General features: G+C 41.6%; 1 protein-coding gene across 4 annotated transcripts in view; it reads left to right on the plus strand.

Annotated features, from left to right (window-relative positions):
- The window catches only part of LOC112558972 (one cut domain family member 2-like), a 47,225-nt gene extending 32,363 nt beyond the window's left edge, over positions 1-14,862 (plus strand). For 2 of the 4 annotated variants that reach the window (XM_025229749.1, XM_025229751.1), the window contains 3 exons: positions 899-964; positions 2,772-2,823; positions 3,269-14,862. In XM_025229749.1, the coding sequence (XP_025085534.1) occupies positions 899-964; positions 2,772-2,823; positions 3,269-3,494 (344 nt within the window). In that variant the 3' untranslated portion in view covers positions 3,495-14,862. The remainder of the gene's footprint in view (positions 1-898; positions 965-2,771; positions 2,824-3,268) is intronic. The other 2 variants (XM_025229747.1, XM_025229750.1) reach the window with 1 other exon arrangement.
- Positions 14,863-16,297: the final 1,435 nt, after the last annotated feature.

Genomic DNA, 16,297 nt, shown 5'->3' on the forward strand with positions numbered 1-16,297 from the left:
TGTAATGACATGCTGTTAGGTTTTCTACACCTTAATTTCTTACTGATGGTGAAGGTCCACGTACACCTCCCACTATCAAATCGGCCATTCCTTTATCAGAACTGCATTTTGTCGCAAAGGCCAAAAGAAGGGTAGATTGATGGGACAACAGGACACTTTGTTGTGTAATTCAACCAACAAAAGAACAGAAAAGGGCCGCCTGCAAAGGATTAAGCCTGTAACAAAGACTTCATCATGCAGTAGTAAATAAAACTGAGTATTTTAAAATGTAAGCATTTTTGTAACCATTTCCTTTTACCAAGTTGTATCACACATCCATCAGAAGGACTGTGCAGCAAACTGCACTTGACTGTTTTACATTCTTAACATGGCCTTTAGTAAGATTATAGAAAGAACAAAGTATGAATCTTTCTAGAACATTATTATGTGCAAGACTAGTTGCTTTCTTTATACTAGATAGATAATGCCTGCTCTTTTGGGATCAGTTAAGATGACAAGGACCAATCTATCAACAGAGAACATTTTCTATTCCAGTGTCATTCGTTTGAATAACAAGAGAAGTATTGTTGAACTTATTTACATACTTCATGTATCATGAGAATAAGATAGTGTAAATGTATCAAATGCATCTGAGTGATGATAATTAATAGGATTGGGTTTTTCCTTGTATTTATATCTATCAGTAATTAAAATTAAGATCCAAGATGTGTCTCTTATTTAAACAAATTTTCCCTAAACGTTGCTGCATGAAAAATCATGGGTTGAAAACCCCAGGTGTGCCTGCTGAGTGTTATTCCTCATGTCACAGTCATAAGAATGCAAACATCTAGAACATAGAACCCATGCTAATTAAAATGCGACATCTGTGCTAAGGCGACCTCTTCTGTTTGACCCACAGGTTCCGCTTTCAAACCCTCCTCTCCCACCAAATCAGGATACGGGCAGCAAGGCTACATGCCCGAAGGTGAGTCCAGGAAGGAACTCTTCTGGAGTTACCCCACTTTGTCCCCTCTCACAAGACTGCCCAGGGAAACCAGTTCTTCAATTAGACAGTTCCCTCAAATGATACTTTATCTTAAGTACGCTTCATAGCAGGCATACTGAGTGAGGAGAATTTTTTTTTTTTTTTTTTTTTAAATTTTTATTTTTTTGTTTTAGTCCAGAGATTTATTTCAGAAGATAGAATTTAACACATAGCTCATAGGTTATGCAGAAACAAAACTTCATTTTCTTACATTATTTTTGTTTATTAATTTATTTGTTTTTGAAAACTAGAACTGAGCTTTTGGAATAAAAAGGGATAGCTTTGATCAAAATTTCACTGCACATTATGAGTTTTTGGTTTGATTTTCTCATCTTTTTATTCATTTTATATGCCTAGTAGCTTTAATAGTTTTGTTGGTGATAGAAGCTTAGAGCCACTTGAGGGATGTCTATGTAGAACTCAGGTTTTTTTGTGCAGCTGTGAGCAGAGACAACGTGTGTCATTGTGTTTGTGCTGTGGTTTATTACTGCTGTGCCTGTTGCCTTGTGAATGCCAGTGCACATGTAGGCAACATGCTCAAGATAGCTCAGAGTCTGCAGTACAATTTATTGGCACGCTTGGTTGTGTTGCTGCTGGTTCCACATAATTGCTGTCATCTAATTAAGACAGAAAAATGTAAAACAAAATCATTGTACATTTAATTATTTTCAGTCTGTCAGGATATTAATTTACTGTTATATCATTAGTCAATCAAACGAGTGTCTTTTGAATCCATGTGTTTTCACACACACATATTGCATAACATACACTTATCTTGTACAGTAGGTGCTAGGTTAACAATAAATTTTTCATTTTTCAGTAATGCTAGTGTGGTAATTAATATTATTGTTATGGTCCATTTGGCAGCGATTTTTGTTCATAGGTTACAAGTTTGTAGATGCATGGATGTAATACAACAGTGACTAAAATTAATATGCACCAACATGCCTGTAAACCTGCATGCTCAAGTCCATCAGTTTAAGACATTCAAGTAAATGTTTTAGTGGGGAAAAAGTGAAAAGAAATTCATAGACCACATTTTGAAAACTGCGTATTTTAATTAGACTGCATAATCATTTATAAACCCTTTCTGTGAACTTGAGCAATTTTTAGTCACTCTCATTAACTTTTATATTAGTAATCATACAAAAGTCTGTCCCAAACCTTTATGAGAATAGACATTTAGTTGTAGACATATTTATAATTTTGTAATTGTCCTAGAGCATAATTAACTCCTTTTAACTTAATTTTTTTCAAATGTTCCTCAATCTCAATTTATTGCCACTATCCCCATTCTCAGTGTGGCAGTCTGTTTTAACGACGATTCAGAGATGTGATGGTAAAGTGTTATCCCATTTCCCTTTCAATAACTAGAGATCAACTTTGTTAGGTGCAAAATAGCTACACTGTCGAGGTAAGACATTTTTTTAATTAGAAGTGATTTCATTAAACAGGCACTTACAACAATTTCTATTTCTTAATCTAACAGCTGAAATATGAAAATTCTTTGGATAGAATTTCAACAAAAAGATAAATTGCTGCTAACATCATTTGCAATGTCATTGATGTGGTGCAGTAGTGTGCTTAGAAAGAGGGAATGTAGGAAAAGAGGTCATTATCTGCTTAAAGAGAGCATAAAATAAAGATCAGCATGCAATGGGGATGTGCTGTATTTGTTAAATGTTACTTGAGAGATGCCTTCTTTGGTCGCATCATTCCAAAAGTTGGTTGACATGTTGTTTTTCAGGCAACAGCAAACCTTTGGTGAGCTGTTGTGGGAAAAACAACGGTCTTCCAAAGTGAGTTTCCGATTTAAGTGTCCTTTTCCTCCCCATCTGTGGTACTCTTTATTTTCTACATTTTTTTAAAATGTCTAAGCAAACATGGGACAGTCAGTGAAAATTAAGTGTGAATCAAGAAGTGTATCCACATTGTTTTCTTTCTTATTGGCATCCAGAAGTAACTACTTCCACAAAACTCCTGAAACTTTGCATAAATGGTTCCTTGACCCTTAAATAATTTTCCTGAGGTAAGCAGTCAAAACGGACATCAAGATTTCACTAGTAATCCAAATATTTAGGACTACCAGACATGAAAGCTACAAAACCAAAACTTAAAATATCACAGCTCTCTCACAACGGAATCAGCATTACCTGCTCACTTTTGCCAAGTATAAGCCTTTTTCTTCACCTTTTGCTAATCTTGTTTTTCACTTGTTTACATGTTTTGGACTTCTGCCTACAGCATGCAAGCGAAAAGAGTCCGAACAAGACAAGCAACCGGAGGAGAACAGACCACCCAAAAAGCCACGGCTTGTCTTCACAGACATTCAGCGCCGCACTTTGCATGCAATCTTCAAGGAGACAAAACGTCCATCAAAGGAGATGCAAATGACCATCGCCCAGCAGTTAGGGCTGGAAGTTACTACTGTGGCCAACTTCTTCATGAATGCCCGCCGTCGCTCGCTTGATAAGTGGCAAGACGACAATGGTAACAACAACCGCGAAAGCTCTTCCTCTTGCACCAAGAGCTAACTGACCTCTTCTGGGTTTCTTTTAGTTATTTTTTTCCCCTGGTGCCCAGCCACATACTTCAGACGTGCACTTGACTTACGTATCACTCACTGAGCAGGGAGTTCAGGTATGGCAGTGTTGTGGTAGGCCTTTTGCACAGTTGTGACTTAAAACTTTGACTGCCAGGTTCCTCGTGTTGAACCGTGCTTTCGTACCCAAGGTCCCTTGGCAGAACAGTCTTCAAGTGGAGGCTGTGCTGTTGACACTCTTGGTGCATAGTGAGTGTACAAGTAAAACTGTGCACATTTATTCTTGCAATGAAAAAAAAAAAAGAAAAACCACCAGATAGCTGACTGGTAATTTCAAAGTGTGACTGTCTCAAAGCTTGAGCATCGGTACTACTATGTACACCACCTCCAATACTTTTTACAGGTGCCTGAACACAGGTGACATCATCTCACATTGTATGCCCATGCCGAGAACAGATATGGAGTTAGTTGTTGCAAGCTAATGCTTTTTTCCCCAGAAAAGAAAAGTTTTTAATGCCTGTTAAAAGTGCAAGAACCGCTAGCAACACTATTACACATGATTTTCTTTTTATATAGAAATGTCTATAGCTAGAGTTGCACATGCATATTTAGACAGAAGAAATTGAAATGGCTGCATAGGTGAGAAGTTCATCCTGCAGCTGCAAATAATTTGTAGACGTGTGAACGGAATCCGACAGGGACAAAAAGAAGTCTGCTGTGAGAGTTAGGTCAGTCGGCAGCTGCGTCCTTTCAGCTTTTGGCAACTTCTGGGCTTCATCACTTTCGAAACATATGGATGCCTGGGATTTCTGCCCATCGTCTACCATGGATTTGCCTAGATTTGTGCAATAACTCGCTGGCCTGCAGTGTTGCTTAGGTCATATCATGCATGAAAGATGCCTGTCGGTGTTTTTTTTTAATCAAGTAGACACATTCATCATTCATATGTTTTGTCGTTTATTTTATACAACACTTGTGGTGAAATGAAAAGCTGCAAGAGGAAAAAGGAGTTCGTCCTCATGGCCAAGTGAGGGTGTTGCATTAGCTGTAACTTATTTGAGCTGATTTGCTTAAGTGGTTTTATTTACTTGCTTTTTGGAGATGTGGTTGGGGGTTGGTGTAGATTATGTTGTAGATGACACAGTTTAAAAAAACAAATTGAGTATCCTGACTTGGAGTTACACAGTGTAGACAAGACAGTTCTTGCGTGTTTGAGATGTTAATTTGATCCCCTCCCTCTCCCTTGTCTGGCTTGTTTACTATGTATCTTGTCTCCCCAACCCCTCACCCCTTTCCATAACTGGTCTGCAGACCTTGCCGTACAGTGCAGGGTGAAACATAAATCTTTGTCACCTGGGCAGATCTTCTCAAGGCTTTAAAATTATGCCCAATGATTTTTCTTTGCCAGAACTTCAGATCTGACACAGGTCTCTGTTCATTTTGAGGTTGGTTTTAGCAGCTTTTATGTCCTGCATTCTTTTGGGGTTTTTTTCGGTTGTGATGGCTCATGTTTGACCCTCAAATATTTACAAAGAAAACGTCCTGTTCTTTTTGTTTTCTTTTTTTTTAAATTGCCATATTGTTTAACTCAAGTTGAAAATTGCAATTGGTTTGTGTCCCTTTTTTTTTAGAAAATTAATTATCCATTATATTTTCTGCCAGTATTGCCATTTTACTGATGCATTGCTCACTTTCACCAAGTCCCTAGAACACTGCAATTTTAGCTTTTTTTTAAAATCCAGTGTTCGTTGATGCTGTTTAGAGGGTGTCTGTGAAAACAAAATACAAGCAGCAAACAAATATTTTATTTGATCAGCTGAGGTTCTAACTTTCTCTGAATGTTTTGATGACATTGATAGAAATGCCAGTGACACTCAGATGGCGGCTTAGCCTGATGTGTTCTCCACCTATATCACTTTAGTGTATGTCAACAGCAAAAAAAAAAAAAGTATTATTTAAAATAGTTCATAGGGAAAGGCACTTATGGGATGCAGCAGTAGGGTGTTTTGACTGGGGAAGAAAGAGAAGTTCAAGCTAAAAATTCAAGCACTTGGCTAGATATTTATTGCAGTTTATTTATAATACACACAAGACGGCCATGACATGTGCAATATTTCATTTTAAAATGATTTTCAAAGACAGTTCATTGCTGTTAACACCGTGGCTGTCTCTTGTAACGTGTTCTTTTGGTTTTGGTGCCATGTATGTGTGCATATTTATAATTTTTAACGTAGGAACCAAGTGTTACAGGAAAAGAAGTGAAAGACATGTGATGAAAGACCATCAATTTAGAGGGATATTCATTCTTTTCAAAACTATTTATATAAGCAGTCAGAGAAGCTGAGAATTTCTGAAAGCATGACAAGAACATAGTCATCACTGATAATGATGTTCGGGGAAAATGGCATTTCTTGCTGACCTCAGTTAAAAATCCTTGTGTGAAAAGAACATACTTTCCAAAAAGTCCATCTGTAGATCTGCTCTTTTGTCTAATTTATTTATAATATTTATAACATTATTACCTTTGAGCTTTATATCCTCATTGAAGGAGATGACATATTGTTTTCATCATCCTTTTTGAAGAGATCTGACCTAAAGAATCTCAACAGAACACAATGGTCCATAGTCATGTGACTTATTAAATAATAGGATATATTGAGGGGAGAAGTTGGATTTTTTTTTTTAATTATTACTTTTTGTTTTATAATTACATCTCATTTTGATTGTGTAGTACACAACTGCATACTGATCAAACATCTAGAATGACAAGGATTTATTTTACAAAATGAGTGTGCAATAAAATAATGTTATAGGCGTGTGCTAACATTCCAATAAAATTAATAGGGTGGTATTTATTTATAAGATTATTTCTGCTTTGTGCTGAGCTAGACAATCCTGTTTGAGGACGGAACTAGCACTTGGGTTACAAGTTGGTTGTGTAAGATGGTGCCAGAAGTAAGGAGGAGACAAGCAGTCTGTCCATAAGGGGCTTTGGTATTGTGCAAACCACTACGTATTTCAAAATATATTTTGTAATGAAGAGTCTCAAGTGAAATTTTCCTTTTGAAATTCCTTGAGTATCTTAAAGTTAAAATTATTTGTTATCTTCTTGAGTTTGATATATGTTGGTGTTGTCTGATTTGCCAAATTATGTTCATTGTTTTGGTTGAATTTTTTTTATTTTGCCAAGACCTTGTTGGTCTTAATTGCACTTAATTTTGTTTTGATCTTGTTTGCTGGTGTGTGCTATTTATTTATTTATATGCATTCTGCATTGAAGCGTAATTTATTCTTATTTTTGCCTGTCTCATTAAAAACAAACATAGCTACAAGTATGGCAAATAATAATTTCTTTATTTGGCGTCCATAGTCATCACAAATCATCACCCACACTCTTGTTGTCCTTTGCGTGACCTCCTAACAACAAGTGCGATGACCTGTGGGAGGTTTCCGTAAAATGTCGGGCTCCTTGTACTACAGGAGTCTGCACCCATGCAATAAGTGAAAAATCTTCATCGACTAGTTTTGCACCTGAATTTATCAGGGTTCTTTGAAATGTACTGTTCTTTGTAAATACCTAACTTCTCACGGTAAATGTATCTTTGTTTGAGTGATTTTTTTTAAAAATTACAGTCGCTATGTTGATGGACTTAATGGTCATGAGGTATATTTTTTTGTCCATTTGTTAACTTTATAGCAGATTGCCGACACCATCAAGTGTTAATGTTCTCACCATTTCATGCATATCATATGCACTGCAGGAGTTGTGTTCTGATGGTCTTTAGCCATTTGGGGTTTGTTTGTTTTTTGTTTTATTTTTGCTCTCACAAACAGCTGCAGCTCCACCTGTGACGTCATGTAAATGAAAATCAGTTGTAAGTTATTTAGAAAACTGTTCTCCGTGCGCCAGTCATGCAGAGTCAGAGGTGGGCAGGTGAAGGGGGAGGGAGTTTCTCACAGCCGGCGGCACTTGTGAAGCAATGTGCATGTGTTAGATATGCTGTGTCTGCTTTTACCATGTTCCTAGACTGCATCCTCCCAAGCTGTCCATCCTTTGATGTATAACCACAGTCTGAAGTGAAGGGCAAGTCCTGTATGATCTTGTTTACTACGTGCAAGGGACTTTTTGCATTCCATTACCTTTTCACTGGTTCTGTTTTTACCATTGTGTTGCATTCCATTGGGCCAATTTTTCACCTTTTTTGCCGTTTATTATTTGAGTTTATTCCACAGACACATTCCAAAAAAACAAATCCACATTTTATTGCAACCTTTTTTGTGAAAGACAGCCCAAGTGAAGCCGGTGTTAACAGGTCATTCCGTTTTGGGTTTTCTAACCGTATTTTTGTTAAGTGTTGGAAATTTGTGTTTAAGTAGATCCATTCCCGTACATGATAAAGCACCAGTTTTAAAATGGCGGCAGCAAGAAGCTTTTTGCGAAAAATTATTTTAACGATGTCGGAACGACTTTTCCTTGCGTGAATTATACACTCAGGGCCACGGGAATGTAAGTTTGCCATATCCTTATTTTCAAGATATGTAACAAAATAGAAGCAAAGACATACGACTTCTAGGTTATCCTTAGATGTAGATGCTACCTGTAGAAACCAAGAAACGACTGCCAGGAACCGGAAGCGCTGTTCGCAAGATGTCCGCGATGGCTCAAACGTTCATTTTTCCGCCGCTTTCACATTTATTCTCCGGATAAAAAAATGTAGGCTACATTTATTCTGCTTGGTTTTTTTTTTTTTAAATTTTTTTTTACTTACCCGTTGGATGTTCAGGCTCAGTTTTTGTTTTGTTTTCAAAGAAGAGATTTACGTCATAGTGAAAAGGGGGAACTACTCTGGGAGATATTCAAGTGCATGGCATTCTGTTGTCAGGTACAAATGCTGAGGGAAGATGTGTAAGACTGCGGTCAACTAGTGGTGGAAAGTATTTTTCGGAGGTCTTATACATGTATTACAGAGTCAAAACGAAGATTAACGAGCAGGTTGGGAACTGTTTGTAGCCAGATCATTTAATGTTGTTATACTACGGAGGCCTTTTTTGAAAATTTTACAAAAAGCTTGAGTCTGTGAACTGCTTGTTTTCCTGTAGAAGCTCCTTGTTGCTATTCTTACCTCCTGTCACGCGCGTCTTTTGCATCGATTTAAGGTGGGAGGACAGGGGAAGGGAAGATGGGTTCGCTGCAAGGCTGAAGAAAAAACTCCTGCCCATGCACCAACCTCTCCCTCACCCCAAACAACCCCTCCCCTTGCGCGTGACGTTGGTTTCTTGCAGAAAAGAAAATGTTTTAGACTCCCCCTCCAGTGGCGAGTGGAGGGTTGGCCAGTGAAGTATCTCGTGTGGTAGATGACACGTCAGCTGCAACACTGTCACTCCCACGAACAGCAGCAGGTACCAAGTGGGAACACGTTTGAAAGCCTCGTTTCCTTCTTTTGCCGAACTGCGACTTGGATGACCAGTCGGTTGTGTGGAGATTGGGTAGAGAACTGAGGGAATGCTTGCAATCAACTCACATTCTTTATATTAAAAAAATAAGAGAAAAAAATCAGCAATAAGGGGTGGGTGGGGTGGAAGTGAAAGTAAAAATTGAAGTGTGACTACAGTTTGACTAAAAGAGGAAATGAATTTCAGAAGCTGGGAGAGCAAAAGAACGGAGGGTTGTGGTGAGGGTGGGAGAGAGCATTGGCCACCGTGTGCAGCAGCACGCCTGGCGAGACTTGATCCTCCGGCCGCCCGGGGAGGCTTGGAGGGCGGCGAGCTTAGCTCAGCTGCTGGGTTCTCACCAGCCGGGCATCGCCGCTGTCCTGGGGCGCTCGGTACGCAAGCTAGCCTGCCGGGAGGGGTGGCCATTCTGTCCCCTCTCTCTCTCTGTCATGTCTTGCCGAGGACTCGGGCAACATCTCTGTGTGGTGGGGGGCAAGCTCCCTCCTAACCCTCCTCCCCCGGTGTGCGGGGATGCAGAGCGTTGCTGTGCGTCGTCCTGACGTCATCCGCGCACAACGGAAAGCGAGCGCTTAAACCACCTTCCCCACACACACCCAGTCACCATCCTCCCCCACAGCTTCCCTCTACCCCACTTCTTTTGACCAGCTTGCGTGTCGAGGCTAAGGGTTAGTGGACCGTGACTTTTTTTTTCCTGGCGAGGCTTTTGCGGGTTAACGGTGCTGGTTGAAGTGCTACATAGCATTAAAACAACTGGCATTGTCCAACCTCCCCGGTCATTACAGAAACTGCTAGGGCTGGAGTGGAAGAATAGGAGTTGGAAAAGGATGGGAAGTGGTGGAGGGGATGGGGACAGCGGGTAAGGCCCTTGAACAGGAGTTGCCACGAGAGTAGGAAGGTTGCCAGGGACCACGACAAGCCCGTCCCCATCCCAAACTGCCCATCCCGCGCTTGGGTCAGTTACTCAGATATTCGGACACTGTGCTCAAAGGCCAGGCTCCGAGTTGTAGTACCCTACCTTCTTTAGTAAAGACTGGTTCCAGCTCCATCAATCCACTCACCATTCCCCCGCGCACCCACCCTTGTCCCTTCTCAACCCCCTTTCCTCTGCTGCAGGAGTCGCAGCGCCCTCTCCTCCTCTATTCTCTCCCTTTACCTCTTCACGTCCGCTGGCTGTAGGAGTGGAGGGTCTCACAAAAGCTGATGGACAGTTTTTATAATTGGGGGAACCTGATGAAGACGTTTCCAGATGCTGCAATGGGTTTTTCAAATGTTGTCCGGGATGACGTGGTGCGTTTAATTTCACGTCTGGCCCACCATCCACCCTTCCCTCCTTCTCCTCACGGCCAGTTCTTCTTCCTCCCGTTCATCTCCATGACTGCGATGTTCAGGCGGGTGCTCATCGTGTGGATGGTGGATATTTGGTAAGAGACATGATGTCTTTCATTATCATCATCATCATCCACCAACCCTCCAACCTCCCTCTCTCTAATGTTCCGTCGCTCTCGCAGGACGAAAATAATTTAAGTAAGAGATAATCTCATCGTTGCGTTCAGGAGAGAGAGAGAAAGGAAAAAAAGTGCTTGACATGGTTCAGCTATTTCAATCCAAAGTTAATGCTTTCTACCTGGAAGAAATTATTTTCTTATACGGCAGCGCATGATCAAAGGAGACAGGAGCAGGTAACAACGACCGAGCCATCGCGGAGCTTGCTTAATTACTCGTGAGGTTTTACTGCGCGCGCAGAACATGCGTATGTAGCACATCGCGCAGCGCGAGAAAGAACGGGAAAGTGAATGGGAGGAGGGCTAGGGGACGGGTGGTTGGCCTTCGAGCATGGGTGGGTGGTCGAGTGGGACCGAGGCTTGACAATCGCACTGTACATGCTAGGCGAGTTATCCATGCACTAGTTCCTCTAAGGGTAACAGTTTCCGGTTCCTGTGCAGGTTACTTAGCAGAAGCATATCTGATAAACGGTTGGGGAATGAATTTGCAAGGGAATGGGGTAGGGGTATAATGCATATCAACACCCGGTCAGGTATGTCTTTGTCAGCTGGCTTTTTTTTTATTTAAGGCAGACGTGTCTCTTAAACACACCCCCGCCCTCCACCCACGAAAACTCTACCCTGATCTCCAGTCTGTGCACAGTGTATTATTGTTTATTACAGCATATCATTTATATTTATTAAGTAATTTATTAAAGCTAATTGTTGTGCTCCTTGTATAATTTATTTGCAATATGGTTCTATGGAAAGCGGCTCCTTCACGCTATGTTCTGTACAGTCTCCTGCTCAATGGTGGTAGTGGACCACATAGTCTTCTGTTTGTCACAGCAACCTTCAGCTTTCCTCCATGCTCATCCATCTGCCACTCCCTGATGACAAACATGTGACGGAGCAGCTTGGTGTGTCGCATGCACTGTTTTCTCTCCCCCAACCCCGACCCCTCGTACTCCACACCCCTCTTCCCATCAGATCTTGTAGTTTCCCTTTCTGTTTTATTTTTCAGTTTTTACACAACAGAAGCATTTTATTGCGTTTAGAAAGATTTTTAGTCGGAGAGTATCACATCGGCAGTGTGTGAAAGTGACCAGGAAATCCGTCTCCCCCTTCACACATCCCCTCATCCTCCCCTTCACAGCGGCTTTTATAGTTCTATTTTTGTATCACATGACCCTTTGAACCTGCTACCTCCCTCAGTTAGTGCTGCCGCATTGAAACAACCTGCGGATTTTTATCACTGACATTCATCTGTAGACCAGCCATAGGTTTTTGCCAGACGCAGAACATTCTCAGCACGCTATGTCAAGAAAAATAATTGTTGACCACAGCACCAAGTCTCCTAATTTGATGTTTTGTCCTCGTCACTGTATAATTTGTGTGGTTGGGGGTGGGGCGGGGAGATGGAGGACGGTTTGTATCTCTATCGGATGGCTTGATTTAGCAGTTTGAGGTTGCCAAGGTGAAGGGACTGGCGGACGCAAAAAATAAAAAAAAAAACACAAACAAAAAACCATAAGGGCAGCAGAATTTGAAAGTGTAAACGTTTGATTATCTACGCCAGTCGTGCGCGAATGCGTGTGTACGTGTGTATGAGCAAACAATGTGAGAGAGTGGGAATTAATTGTTAAACAATCATCTACAAGGATTTACAATGCGTGTTTAAGTTTTTCCCCTCCCCCTTCCTCTTAGCCGGATTACACTGCAAGTATTTGTGAATTTCTAGCCTTTTGTTTCTAAAAAGAAAACTTGTGGGAGGGAGGTAAACTTTGTCCATTCCGTGTTCACTGTCCAGTTCCAGTATGTGTGCGTGCGTGCTTGCTCGCTGTTGGCATTTCTTCGGTTCTCAACAGTCCTGAATCGTGAAAAATTTATATTGCCTTCACACTTAAAGGTAGCAAATAGAGTGGCGTTGTGTCAGAATGTGTTCTGCATCGTCGCCATCCTCAGGCTTTTCATCAGGTTTTTTTTTTTCTTTGTATATTTTATTTTAGTTTTTTTTTTTTTTTTTTTGAAAAGAAATCTTCTGTAGTTCTGTCGATTTATTTCTGAAGTAAAGGGGCCTTTGCTGAAAACATAAATGATAAAATAAATCACAATAACTGTGCAGAATTTTTTTAAAGGGGGATCAACATTAGCTATGAAAGTGTAGGATAAGCTGCATTTATTCCAGGATGGGGCAGAGAGGGTTACTAGAGTCACTGGAGGTGACTGACTCGTTCAGCCAGTAGGACTGAACTCATTTTCTTCATTCTCGCCAGCAATTTGACTTCAAAATGCGATCCAGGCCAAGAGAAAAGAGGAATAATCGCGCGCACCGAGGTCGGGTGGTCTCCCTTGTTAAGGAAGGAGGGTGTGGCTGGCAGCTCCGACTCGGGGGATCGATGATGTAAATAAAGAACTTTCCTGTGTAGTAGATGTTTCTTCGTCTAGGCTTCAAGGCAGAAAAATTCAGCAGTCCATTGTGCGTGTGGAGGAGGGTGTGTGTGTGTGTCGGTTAACATAATCCGCCATGTTTTTAACCGTTTTAGTTGGCGTGCCAGTGTAAAGACTTATTCTGATTTGAAATACGCGCTTGGGAATCTCTTTTTGTTCCTCTGTCTCTTGCCCTCTGTCCCATACACACGCAAACACGTGCATCGACTTGTACAAACTGTACCTTCTTACCAGGTGCCAGGCGACATTGTTTTTAGTGACGTCAGTGTGGTACGTTTATAGACAACGGTTTGGGGGAAGGGGTGTTGTAGTGCCGCTGGGGATGTCCCCCCGGCTTGTACAGAAGTGGGCAGAAGTTGTGTCTGTCTCATCGTCGTTTAGATATGAATTTTTTTTTCTACGGTTTCTGTTCCATGTACAATCAGATGAACTTTTGACCGCACGCTTGTAGATACCGCTGTACATCTGGAGACAGTACGACGATTTATGAATGGAACGTGTGCTTAACCATGCTTGTCTCTTGACACGTAACTCTAATATTGATGTCCGTGTACATTTTGTGTGAATATCATTTTTGCATATTTTACCATTGCCTCTCTCTCACACTTTTAATTTATCATCTTCATCATCCACATTGTCATCTTCGTCAAGCAAGGGACGTTACTCTGTCTTTTTTTTTTTTTTAAGTTGAAACTAGTCAAGAGGGACATTTTACTCCCTGTTCTTCGGACTTGTCAAGTATCGGAAACTGTGCAATATTATATGACATTTGTCTTATTGTAACTGTAATAAGTACTGTGTGAGGTGTCTTTTTTTTTCCTTTCCCCTTGTTTTTATTGGTTGGACGACGAGGATGATTTGTTTACTTTGCTTCTTTGCTCCTCCTCAACAACCTGCCCCATCCCATCAACTCCCTCCCCCCTAGTCCGCATTGTCCCCATTCCATACCCGCTCCACAAGGTCCCCTGTCGTCGGCGTCGTCGTCGTCGTCGTTGCGCTGTTTAGTGTCGAATCACACTCCACCCTCCCCTACACCCCTCGACACGGACGACTTTCAGATACCTCCAGATTTCCGAGCCGAACTAGTTTGAACTCTTTGTATTTTTTTTTTTTTTTTTTAATCTGTTGCCATGCCGGTCCCATAAGCGGTCCTCGCTTTCCCCAGCTGACCCGACAGGATCGGAAGAGCTTGCATGTTACAAAAGCTGAAAGCGTCTGGTTCGACGTTCGCCCTATCGCTTTAATTTTTTTTTTTTTTCATCGTTTTGTTTCCAAAACGTACTTTCAGTATTTCCTGTTTTGATACACAAAACATATCCCTTTTTTTAAATCGAGTATTTGTTTAACGGGGCAGCAACAATTTTGAGAAGATGAATTTGGTTTTTCTACCACAGGGCGATCATCATTCACACTACAGTTCTTGTGAACAATCGGACCACATGTAGCTCTCATTCCCCATCCCTCCACCACCTAAGTACCCTCCGTCTCCTTTTGAAAACAATATCTCGCGGGGTTTCTTGCCCCATCAAGTCTTCTCCAGATGCTCCTGATCTCTTCCACCCGTCCTACTCCATGATGTACCCCTAGTGTTTGTCGGTTTCGCTTACCTTGGGTTTACCTGTCGCTGTAGTTTGTAACTGAGACCGCACGTTCTGTTCCATTTCCGTGCTTTGGTGTTCATTTCCCCATCCTCCCTCCCCAAGCACAACTATGTCCATCTGTGTCCACTCCCTACTCCCCCTCACCTGAGGTCCTTCAGTCTCCCTCCCTCACCCCCATCTAGTACCACGCGCTGTGCTGTCAGTGTTCTGTGTTTCTTACTATTTTCTTTACCCTCACAGATATGCAAACAGTTTAGACTCTGTCTGTATGTTTACAGAAGAGAAAAATAAACCTAGGCACTGAGCAGATTTTTCATTGTGTAGTATTATTTGTGTGTGTGCGTGTGTGACAGAATGAAAATTTGTGCACAGGTGTGTGCAGGGAACAAATATACGACATGGGGTCAAAAGTTCACAATGGCATTGTTACATTGATGGTAACAAGAAAGATATGATGAAGTTTTCAGCACAGCATCGTACAAAGATCATCTTGTGCAGATAAGTCCGATGATAACATTAAAATTAATCCCTCATAAACATTCTACCCTACAAACTTACAGTTGTTTATAATTACAAACTAATAACAACAACATCCTCAATGATCGAGGTCTGTAGTAACGAAGAGACTTTCAGACATTCCTGACAGACTAATCACATTCTTTGTTAATGGCGCACGAATGTCCGCAAAGATGCAACATTGTAGGTGACATCTATTATTGTATTATAGTCTTATTATTGTCAAAGAGATCGTTCTGTCTTTATACACGACAAAAGTCCCTTCCGACTCAGAACATACCCGGATGCAAGTTCACGGCTGCTTTGTCAACCTGAAATTTTGAGAGGCTTAGAACGTCAGCATCTCTAACTCAAGTCCAAGTAACTAATCTTTATACTTACTTTCCCTCTAAAGTACACACGTCGGTAACACTTTCTCCATCGCTGCTATAAATAATTGTAAATGCATCTCATTACTATTCAAAGAAAGAAGGAAACTCAGAAGTGACCCTCTGACCTTTCGCCCCCCCCTCCCTGTACCTCCATCATATCAAGCGCCAGGTGATCTAGGTCAACACTGGTCATGTGAAGGCGATGTTGACGCAGCTGTGACCGGAGGTTGACAAAGCTGCCGCAGCCGTCGCCAGCACAGCGTCACGTGCGACGTGAACGAGGCTGTGACGTCAGCGAGGGGCTGGAGGATCGGCGCGTGGACAATGAACGATGGAAGTCGGTGGAGACCCAAGGAAGAGGAGATAACACTGGTTTGGAGGCCACCTTGTGAAGTAGGACATGATCATGCTAGCGGAAGATATTCATACGCCTCTCGATGAGAGAGAGAAAAAAGAAACAAAAAAAAAAAAAAAAAAAAAAAAAGATGCACTGAGTAAGAGGAGAGAAAGTAACGGGTTGACGGTTATAAGGACAGCGGTAAAAGTTTTCTATTTCGGTGCCTGGGGATGGGGAGGAGAGAGAGGAGATTCTCTAGTCGCTGACGGAAACTCTGTCTTGGCTGCACACGTTTCCATGGAAACTGTCTCGGCTGCACACATTCTGAGAAGCTCCATCACGTTTCTCTCAGTTCAGGGATCATCATGGACAACGATGCCTGGCTCCTGCAGTTGACTGCTTGCAGGACTTTGGTGTCCGTCCATCCGACCTCCCTGACTCGCACAGAGCACGCACGTTGACATACATCCTGCAGCTGGCGTCCAGCGCCAGCCTCTTTTTCGATCAGCCGATTCCAGCA

Source organism: Pomacea canaliculata, linkage group LG3, assembly GCF_003073045.1.
Source record: "Pomacea canaliculata isolate SZHN2017 linkage group LG3, ASM307304v1, whole genome shotgun sequence".
Classification (NCBI taxonomy): domain Eukaryota; kingdom Metazoa; phylum Mollusca; class Gastropoda; order Architaenioglossa; family Ampullariidae; genus Pomacea; species Pomacea canaliculata.